Source organism: Heteronotia binoei, chromosome 8, assembly GCF_032191835.1.
Source record: "Heteronotia binoei isolate CCM8104 ecotype False Entrance Well chromosome 8, APGP_CSIRO_Hbin_v1, whole genome shotgun sequence".
Taxonomy (NCBI): Eukaryota; Metazoa; Chordata; class Lepidosauria; order Squamata; family Gekkonidae; genus Heteronotia; species Heteronotia binoei.
The window spans coordinates 9,786,707-9,798,460 of NC_083230.1; the positions used below are offsets into that span (position 1 = coordinate 9,786,707).

The 11,754-nt window shown below is 49.2% G+C and overlaps 1 protein-coding gene across 2 annotated transcripts in view; it reads right to left on the reverse strand.

The window, feature by feature from the left end:
- Positions 1-11,214, reverse strand: part of LRRK2 (leucine rich repeat kinase 2) — a 180,643-nt gene extending 169,429 nt beyond the window's left edge. Inside the window, exons 1-2 of one of the 2 annotated variants that reach the window (XM_060244741.1) lie at positions 10,538-11,214; positions 10,292-10,377 (exon numbers count right to left, since the gene is read on the reverse strand). In XM_060244741.1, coding sequence (XP_060100724.1) covers positions 10,292-10,377; positions 10,538-10,718 — 267 coding nt within the window. In that variant the 5' untranslated portion in view covers positions 10,719-11,214. The remainder of the gene's footprint in view (positions 1-10,291; positions 10,378-10,537) is intronic. The other variant, XM_060244742.1, reaches the window with a different exon arrangement.
- Between the last annotated feature and the right edge of the window lie 540 nt (positions 11,215-11,754).

An 11,754-nucleotide genomic window follows, 5' to 3' on the forward strand; every position in this document is an offset into this window, starting at 1 on the left:
GGCCCGCTGAAGCAGGCCCCCTCCCCAGGGCATTGATGCCTCAGCCCTGTGCCCGAGCACAGAGTCCAGCGGAGAGGCCTATGCCAGCATGAGGGGTGCGGTGTCAGGGGTGTGCCGCAGCTTAGTTGGCTCCCTTAGAACTTTGGGCCTTGACATGCCCCGCCCCAAGGCGCATAGTTGCGCCACAGAAAAAGCTGACGTATCCCATAGACACACACTGAAACAGAAAGCAACGTCCGGCGCCGCACAAGCTTGCAAACCCCATAGGGAGCCATGTAATTGCCTCACCAATCCCCTCACGGCCCAGGCTGGACGAGCCCCCTCCTCAGCACCCAGTCGCCACTTTCCATCTCCCAGGAAAGCTTCCGCCCCGACCTCGCAAAACTGTTCAGGTAGAGTAGAACGCACAGTGCGGGACTCTGCCACGGAGCTCCCTGCCGTGTGGACTTAGTATGAGGGCCGGGGCACTTTGGTGGGGGGAGCTACACAGAATAGGCACGTAGGTAGTACAGTGTGTGGTCTTTGTCTTGTGAGGAGGAGAGTGAAGTCTCTGCTCTACAGCTAACCTCTCCTGTTTCCAAGCCCCCACAGGTATCCAGCTCCTGGAGACTCAGCACACAAGGGTGTTCGCACATGGATAGGTAAGTGTGATTGCGCACCCTCGCGGTGCTCACCCTTCTCCTCGCTCTAGGCTGGGCAGATAGACAGCATCTCCGGCACTGGAACCAGGCATGGGGCAATTGCCCCAACCCCTGCATGCTGCTGGAGAGCCCCCTCTTGTCTGTCCTTTGCCTTGTTCCCACCCCTGGCAGGGCACCATGAGGGGACCCAGCAGCTGCTCTGTTGCCTGTGGGGAGGCAGGTCAGTGACTGTCCCTTTAAGAGGGTCGCTGGCTAAGGCACAGCCCCATGATGCAGCTGCCGTGGCTGAGGAATTACAAGCGAGCCAGGAATGCTTTAACCCAGGACAGGTAGGTGTGTGTTGGCTGATCCCATCATGTGCTGCAGGGTTGTTTTTTTCGTCCACCCCCCCACCCGCTACCTCTGTTGCCCCTGTCAGGACGGGACCTCCCAGTCCGCAAGTGGCATGGCGCTCCTCCTCAAGTGCAATGGGCCTCTATCTCTGTTTTGCAGGTGCGAATTCAACAGAGAGGCTTCCATTTGTGGCAATTCACACCCTGCCCCCCCACCTACTCAGCCAGCTGTTCCTCCCCTCCCCTCTGAGTGGAGCCAGCCCTGTGAGACTTTCCTGGGATGCTCTTCTGCTTGGTTGCAGCACAATAAAACCTTAAATGTGCAACTACTTTGTCTCTCCTTCTTGGCTTCTGCTTTGCTCCTCTCTGCCCCTCCCCTTCTGCCACTCTGTCAGTGGGCTCCCGGAGAGAAAGTCTCAGCGGGTGGGCTTGCTTGTATCTTGGGAAGGGGGCTGGGGGAAACTATAAGCCGCCATGAGGCTGGACAGGGGAGGGGGTCTTTGCCCCACGCATCCCATGGAAGCGGGGGTGACCTTGGGCCAGGTGCTGCACCTCAGCCTGGCTGGCATGGCTAATGGAGTGGATGCATGGCTGATGTCTCGCACTCTAGAGTTCTTGGCCCCCGGGGGAGGAGTTCCATGCACACAGCAGGGGGCATCAGGGTGACACGGAGGGTCTCTGAGTCCGCATTGGGGAGAGGTTGCCTCTGGGACTTGGTGGCATGCCAGGACTCTGTCTGCTGGTTCCACTGCACACATTTTGCCTGGTTTCGTTGATTGCAGTCTCCTGCAATATGTTTCTCCTGTTTGTTTATGGCTTGCGGGGAGGGCACATGACTCCGCTCACCTGCTTGCCATTGGAATGAGTTTTTGACAGTGGGTGGGCGCAGCTGCGGGACTGGCCAATCCTGAAGAAGAAGAAGATATTGGATTTATATCCCGACCTCCACTCCGAAGAGTCTCAGAGCGGCTCACAATCTCTTTTATCTTCCTCCCCCACAACAGACACCCTGTGAGGTGGGTGGGGCTGGAGAGGGCTCTCACAGCAGCTGCCCTTTCAAGGACAACCTCTGCCAGAGCTATGGCTGACCCAAGGCCATGCCAGCAGGTGCAAGTGGAGGAGTGGGGAATCAAACCCGGTTCTCCCAGATAAGAGTCCGCACACTTAACCACTACACCAAACTGAAGCGCCACACTTCCTCTTCCCGCCCCCACCTCGGCAGTGAGACAGGTTTCTCTCGTGCACACGCACAGCCTCACTCCTTCCCCCTCCCCACGTCGCCTGGACTTCCCTACTTTGACTTGAGGTGGGGAGGGACAGGTGATCGGCCTCTCCGGGGCTGCCTCCCTGGCTATTATGTACCCTGCACCTGTGCCAGGACTGGCCAATCCAGCGGCCTTGTGTGGCCCCTCCGACGGAGTTGCCATGGGGACAGTCTCACATGCGGAGAGCTATGCTTCTTCTCTCCCCCCCGCCATGCCTGAGCTTGCCAAAGCCCTTAGAAAGTGGACTAGTGGCACCTCGGTTTATGCCCAAGTTCGAGCCTCCGTGTAAATCAGGATTGGGCTGTAAATGACCGTGGAGGTCCCTTCCCACTCTAAGAGTTTATGAAATAGGAAAGAGGTTAATAAGTTAATGCCAGACCTGCTAGCAGGAGATAGAGGGAGAGTCAAATATTCATGGGGAGGGAATGCCATAGTTTTGGTGCCATGACTGAGAAGGCCCTTTCTTGGATTGCTACCTGTCTAGCCACACAGATAAGGGTGCCTGAAGCAACGCCTGTAACAACCGGGAAGTTCATAGGGGAGCAGGCAGTCCTCAATGTATGCTTGCCTCAAACCATATAGGGCTTTAAAGCTCAATACCAACACCTTCAAGAGGATCTGGAAATAAACTGAAAGCCAATATAGTTTAAACAAGAAAAAGGTGATATAGTCCCTACAACCCATTCCAGTTAATGAAGTCACACACAGAACTTCCTTTTTGCTCCATTTTTTCCTCATTCGTCACTAACTTATTCCATTCTCTTCAACAAAGCTCTGCTGTGTAATCCATAAAATACCAGCACACTTGTGTTAAGACGGAGGGTTTCATTTACTAATCGAAGTACTTTGCATGCCAGAAGCTTCCGAAGAAATTCAGGGATCATTTTGTATTCTGTGAGCATATCACTGCAAGTAGTACTAGAATCACTGGGAAGCAATTCGTAATCCACTTAAACCTAGACTGCCTGCTGTAAACTGTCTAGCAGCCCAATGTAAAGGGTACCTGTAATGAGTTTCTGCTGTATGAGCATCTGCACCCACAAGATTCAGTCAGTATCATGTTTCTACCTGGCTGGCTTCCTTTAGTTGCTGATGTTTTATGGCGTTGGCCGACTATATCCTTCATTAGAAGAACTCCTCACTGCCCTTACTCTAATCCTTATTTTACTCTCAAATCCATATACCAAATGCTTCCGCAGCACTACCCCACCACACCTTCACACTTTGTCCAGTTCTTAAATGGCCCTACATTACACCCTTTGCACGATGCATCTGCAACAGTAATGTGTACCAAGTCTCTGAACCATCACCACCTACATGTGCAATTTTGGACTGGTGCCTCCACCCTTCGTTGAACCTTCTTTTTTTACATGGCAAATAGGGTTGCCAAGTCCAACTCCAGAAATATCTGGGGACTTTGGGGGTGGAGCCAGGAGACACTGGGGTGGAGCTAGGGGGAGGGGGGGAAACGGCACCGGGGAGCGTGGTGAGCCGCCCCGTCTCGGAGCGAGCGACGCCGCTCTGCAGCTGCCGCCTCTTCTCCGCTCGCGTGGCTGCTCCTCCGAGATGGGCTCAGCCTGGGCCCATCTCGGAGGAGCAGCTGCGGTGGGCGGGGAGGGGGCAGCAGCGGAGCGGCGGCGTCGCCCGCTCCGGGATGGGGCGGCTCACCATGCTTCTTGGCGCCATTTCCCCCCTCCCCCCGCTTCCGTTTTTTTGGGGAGCAGGGGAAGAGGCTGGAAATCCTGGGGTCCCCCGCCAGGGCGGGAGGGTTGGGAAGCCTAATGGCAAAACAGAAATAACTTTTTGCTAAATGTTTTCACTTAACCGTAACTGTAGAACAGGCTCTTTAATACGTATGCTCTCTATTTAATTACTTACTTAACTTCATTCTTGCTAAGGCTCAATGAATATTAAACATTTAAGAACAAAATAATCAGTATAATACAATATGTACAACAAACAGTGCAATCAAACAAGATTACACAATCGAGAACAGTACACTACAAACAGTATTACTCAATGAAGAATGCAATGAGGGGCCCAAGATTGCTGCCTAAGACTGCCACATACATTATATTTTTTAGCGTTTAAACTAACCACAATAAATGTTGGGAAACAACTAAGTCTTTTTTGTCTAGAACACTTCTTTGATGTCTTTCTTTCTGCCAAGTATTGTAAGATTTTTCTAACTTTTTACATCCAGTAATTAGGATTGGCTTGAGGTATGAAGAAGATATATTTTCAAAAGCAAAAAAAAAACAAAGTCACATCAATTTGGGTATGAAACATATATTATTAAGAGCTCTTAATATTGACAACCTTGTGGAGAAATCCAGAACTTAACAAGGTTTTTTTGTAACATATCCATAACTTGGAATAGGCTCCATTCTGCTCTTGAAAGACTGGCAGCTCAAAACTATTTATGCATGTGTTATCTGCCGGGGTTCAATGCTGTTGGGAAACTCTGTGCATCTCCTGGAGCTTCCTTGGCTTTTTCTGATCTTTCCTTGGTTTTTTCTGACCTTTACTGCTTTGGTCCAAAATTTACAGTAAATGACAGTAGACCCTGGATGGCTGATGCATGGATGGAAAAATCCAAATTTTCCCAATCATATGGCAGACATTTCTCCTGACCCTGTCTGTCCCCGCAGCAGCCATTTTTTGTTCCACACATCCAAGGCTTTTTAATTTAAAAAGTAGTACTAGAACATTATAGCAATATACTGTTTAACAATGTATGCAACAGGTTCTCCAAATTCTCAGCTTTCATTTAAAAAAAAAGTCTCTGCCACCTTTCCTTGCGGAGATATAAAGGGAAAGGGAACAGAAGAAAACTTACTTTCCTAAAAATGAAAGCTGGGAATTCCCAGAACTTGTTACCTCTATTGGTACAATGGTGTATCAATATAATGATATTCTGATGCTGATTAAAAAAAAAAATAGCAAAAGTCCCCATGACCCAGGAAGAAAGAGGATGGCTGCTTCTGGGGAGGCTGGGGTGGGGAAACTGCAGAGGAACCTATCACATGGAAGGCCGGTTGTCATTGCACATTACCTGCAGCCATATTAGGCTTCCCAATCCCCAGGTCCCAGCGGGGGATCCCCCAATTTTGCAGGCTTCCCCCCTCCCCCAGCCAGCTGGCTGGTGGGGGAAGCCCCGCCCCCACAGCCATTATGCACCTCCACTAACGATTCCCATAGGGAATGATAGGGAATTGATCCGCGGGTATCAGGGGCTCTGGGGGGGCTGTTTTTTGAGGTAGAGGTGCCAAATTTTCAGTATAGCATCTAGTGCCTCTCCCCAAAATACCCCCCAAGTTTCAAAAGGATTGGACCAGGGGGTCCAATTCTATGAGCCCCAAAAGAAGGTGCCCCTATCCTTCATTATTTTCTATGGAAGGAAGGCGGTTTAAAAGGTGTGCTGTCCCTTTAAATGTGATGGCCAGAACTCCCTTGGAGTTCAATTACGCTTGTCACACCCTTGCTCCTGGCTCCGCCCCAATGTCACCTGGCTCCACCCCCAAAGTCTCCTAGCTCCACCCCCAAAGTCCCCAGCTATTTCTTGAATTGGACTTGGCAACCCCAAGCCATACCAGCAATGGGAAAAACACACAAGCCCTTATCCATGTAGAAACTACCAGAATTCTGTTATGTCCACAACAACTTAAATAATGAAGGATGGATTTACAGGGATTCCCCGATATTACTTCATCTTTCATAACAGAGGCTTTGGCTAGTAATTCACCAATTACATTCAATTATGAATGACTCATGCATGTAAGAGGCTGAGTCTTCCCACAGAAAATATGGAAATAGTGATCTGAGGAGATACTGCTCCTGCTTCTGTATTTATGACTGGGAAGCAGGCAAGGGCATAGCCACGGTGGGGCACATGCCCCATCACTCATGGGCCAGACCCCAAAACTCCCTTACCGCCGCCCCACCAAGAGTCCAGTGCTACTAGGATGAGGCCTCCTCCTCTTGGTTCAGCTTCTCCACTCACATTCCTGGCTAGGTGGCCTCAGGAAAAGGAAGGGGGCACCGAGGGAGTTGCCTTGCAGGGTGTGGGGAGGAGGAGGCAGCAGCTGAAGGAGGAAATGGTGGGAGATGCTGCTTAGGAGGCCTTTCCCTTCTCCTTCCATTCCCTCAGTTCCAAGGCAGAGCGGGCAGTGAAGTGGCCTCAGCAAGGCTCCCCTCAGCTACCTCCGTGGGAGGAAGGTGAGTCAGCTGGCTAGAAAAGCTGCTGGGGCAAGCAGTGTTGTGCTCTGGCCAATGGAGCTCTCGGGACAGAGGAGGACAGAGCAGAGTTCCCTTAAGCAGAAGGAGCATCCGGGCTTGAAAGGGGGGAGGGGGGGAGAGCACTGGAATTGACAGTGTTTTCATTTTTTTTTGTGATGTCATACCCTCCAGTGCCGCCCCCCCCCCTTTTTTTCTGGCTACAGGCCTGGAAGCAGGGCAATTTATATGTGTGTTCGATTATTCTTGCATTACTGTGAACTACGGCCCACAACATTTTTTCCCATTTCAAGCAGCTTTTGGGCCCATTCGTTTTCCTCTTACATGTCTAAAAAGACTGTACACTTTCACGAAGATGTGAATCTTGACATTTTACTTCTTGAGGTTTTTTTAAAAGCCACTTTGGTGTAGTGGTTACGTGTGCGGACTCTTATCTGGGAGAACCGGGTTTGATTCCCCACTCCTCCACTTGCACCTGCTGGCATGGCCTTGGGTCAGCCATAGCTCTGGCAGAGGTTGTCCTTGAAAGGGCAGCTGCTGTGAGAGCCCTCTCCAGCCCCACCCACCTCACAGGGTGTCTGTTGTGGGGGAGGAAGGTAAAGGAGATTGGGAGCCGCTCTGAGACTCTTTGGAGTGGAGGGCGGGATATAAATCCAATATCTTCATCTACCTCACAGGGTGTCTGTTGTGGTGGGGGGGGGGGGGGAGGTAAAGGAGATTGTGAGCCGCTCTGAGACTCTTTGGAGTGGAGGGCGGGATATAAATCCAATATCTTCATCTACCTCACAGGGTGTCTGTTGGGGGGGGGAGGAAGGGAAAGGAGATTGTGAGCCGCTCTGAGACTCTTCGGAGTGGAGGGCGGGATATAAATCCAATATCATCATCTTCTTCTAAACTGGACAACCACCTAATTTCTTTAAAAAGAAACATTAAAAAATATGGTGACTGCCCCATGATCTTCCTGTATCGCTAGTCTGCACAACAGAAGCACAACTTTGCTGCATTGCTTCCAGCAATGGCTGCAAAGAAGCAGGTCAGGCTATGGAAGAATACTCTGTAAAACTACTGCATCCATGTAAGAAGAAAACTCCTCAGAAATGCAGTTCCAAGAGCTTATGAAGCCTGACTGGGGACTGAGAGCAATTTCATGCCCCCCCCCAGGTGCCAACACAAGTAAGGCCCAATTCACACAGAATAAAGCAATCACCCCCTCCCCAGATGTACTACTTCAAATAGGTGGGTTACTATTTCTAGTATTCCCACTTTAATTCCTACAGACAGAAAATGAGCACACCAAGGGAAAGAATTCTGCCATGCCCCCCCCCCCCCCAATAAGCTATTTTTCACAACTTTTTGATAGCAGAAAGATCAAACTTATAGCAGCATCATTCCATGGGATATGATGGCGAAGGGACCAAGAATATAACCATCTTCTGTAGCTAATTTAGATATACTAACCCTCCCAAAATGCAGCACTGTAATTATTATTCAAGTTATTAAACCCTCCAAAAATGCAGCAAAGGGCTTACATAATTATCAAGCACAGGAAGCAAAACCATAGAATGTTGCTTTGGCTTTCAGGCACAAGCAGGTAGAACAGATCTCCTGACAACATTTCTAGAAGCATTAGAGGAGAAGTCTGAAAGCAGAAATGACTTCAAGCGACATGCAATATCACAACCAGTTCAAACTCTGGAAGTGACCTAAGCTGAGCACATGTTTAGGTCACATCCAGGTTTTCAGCTAAAGAATGAGGAGTGGAGACTGGATCCATCAGCGGGAGCCCACTCACCAGAAATAAGCCCCTGTCAAACCGTAGGCACAAGCCCCTCCTTGCCCTACAACTGTAAAACCAGGTATAAGATTGGGATGTGATGTTCATACACATAGAACAATAAAACAAAAGTCCAGTAGCATCTTGAAGACAGCAACATTTATTTCACTACAACTGTTCCGGGTCACAGCTCCTTCAGACACGTGAATAGTATCTTCATATCTGAAAAAGTGACTGTGACCTAAGAAAGCTCAAACTGAAATATTATCACTGGTGCTTTATTTTGCCACAATGGAGTAACATGTTAATCCTTTGAAACCATGTGCTTAGAGCAAAGAATATGTACTACTGGCCCCTCACTCAAATCCTTAAGACTCTTTTAGCATACAGAAATATCATAGCTAAGCACAATGTTTCAGGACTAACTGAAATCATACAAATGCATTGTTAGCAAAATAATGGAAAGATTTCTCAGGCACAAAACAAACCAACAGAACACCCACAGAGCTCTGGGGAGGGAAGTGGATATTGGATGCCTACATGTTCATTTCTCTCAGTGACAACAGATTCATTTCATTATACTAACAGCGCACCCATCTCATTTCCATTTTAAACACACAGTTGGACCTTAAAGTGCTTGAGGTCTGATATTCATTGTTCATTACACTATGCAAATATAATCTTAGAATAAGAACTGTTTAGATGATCTTATCTGGAATCACCGGAATGTACTCATCAGAGATTGAGCGCAACAAAAATACTGTTGCATGTACAGCAATTTTATTTGAAAGGACCCATGGTTTCAGGGGTTACATCAAGTAGTAGTTGAAAACATAAAGAACTTAAAAAATAATGTCAGCTAAAATAGCAAGAACCATTCATAACACATAAGCAAATAAGTTCTTTTTTTTCTATTTACACTATTCTTAAAGTTTTCTGGAGCTGAATAGTAGTTATTTAGGTCTGAGATTATTTCCTCACTGACATTCTGTCAAGCATAAATACATACAAAAAGCACAGATTTGACAGGTAATGATTTTCTTGGGGGGAAAAATTCCCCAAAGACAAAAGTTTAACATCTTCAAATTTCTGCTTGTCATACGGTTTTTAAAGGCTCAGAATCCAGGGGATGGGGGTGGGTGGAAAACTACTTCGTTAAAAACCCACTTTTGTTTGCAAAAGATGAAACTAACTTAGCAGCAAGCATATCATTCAATTTTTCAAATATTGCCATTCTGGACTAATTTTATTTATGCAGAGTTAACTCCACAGCTGGATTTACCTACTAATTGGGAGTTAGGGTTGCCAATCCCGGGGGGGGGGGCAGGGGATCCCCCCCCCCGGTTTGGAGACCCTCCCTTGCTTCAGGGTCATCAGAAAGCGGAGGGAGGGGAGGGAAATGTCTGCTGGGAACTCTATTATTCCCTATGGAGATTTATTCCTATAGAAAATCATGGAGAATTGATCTGCGGGTATCTGGGGCTCTGGGGGGGGGCTGTTTTTTGGGGTAGAGGCACCAAATTTTCAGTATAGCATCTGGTGCCTCTCCCTAAAATACCCCCCAAGTTTCAAAAAGATTGGACCCGGGGGTGCAATTCTATGAGCCCCAAAAGAAGGTGCCCCTATCCTTCATTATTTCCTATGGAAGGAAGGCATTGAAAAGGTGTACCGTCCCTTTAAATGTGACGGCCAGAACTCCCTTTGGAGTTCAATGATGCTTGTCGCGGCCTTGATCTTGGCTCCACCCCTAATGTCTCCTGGCTCCACCCCCCAAAGTCCCCAGATATTTCTTGAATTGGACTTGGCAACCCTATTGGGAGTCGCCCTGAGCTGCAGTAACTTTGCATACTATTCTGCATTTCGAAATGGAGGCCCGGGGGTTCAACTCTTCCCCAACTTTAGAGCATCGCTAAATCTCTGCTGCGTAACCAGCGTTTACATTCTTTTGCTCCTTAAGAATCCGCAACGCGGAGATCACCGTAACCAGCAGCTGAGTGCCTTCCAACTTTCCCAAAGGATATAGAGACGGAAAAGTGTTTTTACCTGTTGCACGTCTGCCACCCGCATGTAAGAGACCAACACCAGCAGCAAAGGCACCTGAACGTTTTCCCCACGGAGTAATCTGGGACCTGAGGACCAAGCGGGGAAAAAGGGGAGGCGTATTTTAAAACAGCAACAACAAACCACCCTCTCTCGCCACTTTTCCTCGGACTGCTTGCATCGAGGAGCTTCAGGAGCGGAAAGTGACTCCCATAGCTCCGCTCCGCAATGGCAAGCCCCAACTTTTACCGCTCGGCGAAGAGGCGACGGCGAGGAGGTCTTCCAGAATCTGGAGCAAGGTCTCCACTTGCTTCCCTTCCTGGACGTTTTGCAGCCGGACGATCAGCTTCTGGAGAGCCGCCTCTTGCCTCTCGTCTTCCTCTCCGCTGCGGCGGCTGCGGCAGCTCTCGTGGCCCTGGCGGCGGCTCATGACTGCGCCTTCGCTCAGCCCCAGCAGCGGCTCGCCTTGGCCGCGGGCCGCCCCTCCAGTCCAGCGGGGGAAACCTGCGGAGCTCTTGGGCCGTCTCGGCGGCCTTGCTCTCTCGTTGCCCTTCAGTGCCAAGGAAGGCTCGTCCGGGGAGGAGAGAGCGCTGTGCGCGCCGGGGCTCCTAGATGGCGCTGCCGCTGCCGCTCGAGAAAGCGAAAGGGCTGCGGAAGCCGTTCCAGGGCTTGCTGCGAGCTGCGCTGCCCGACGCCGGGAGAGGCTGAAGTCTCCGCCTCGGAGCAGCGCCTCTGCTCAGCAAAAAGAAACCCAGGATGGGGCTGGCGGGTTCAAAAAGCCCGGCTGGCTAGTAGAACAAGCCGACTGCTTGCATCCAGGGGATTTCGCCTTTGCCCGGGGCAGACAAGCCGCTGGAGGAAGGAAATAATGAATTTTTGGGAACGCCTCTGGTCAGGGTCAGGAAAGGCGTCGACCCGGAATCTCCTTAAGAGATCCTGCTAGGGTTGCCAAGTCCAATTGAAGAACTATCTGGGGACTTTGGGGGTGGAGCCAGGAGACTTTGGGGGTGGAGCCAGGAGACATTAGGGGTGGAGCCAAGACCAAGGCTGTGACAAGCATCATTGAACTCCAAAGGGAGTTCTGGCCATCACATTGAAAGGGACCTTTTCAATGCCTTTTCAATGCCTTCCTTCCATAGGAAATAGTGAAGGATAGGGGCACCTTCTTTCTTTTTTTTCTTTTTTCTTTTTTTCCCAAAACAATTTTTATTGAAACTTATATATAGTACAAAATACTTATGATATTAAATTGGTTCGGATATAAAATACAGTGAAACAATCAACACACCCCCAGCACCCTTCCCACCCCATCACCAAGAGCCTAAGGGGGATTACCAAAACATAAATTCAAGTTTCTCAATTCAATTCCCTCACTTTTTATCCATAGATACAGTGGATTCCAAATTTCTTTAGAAGTTGAATAAGACTGTCCTCTCAATTTCATTGTTAAAATATCTAATTCTACT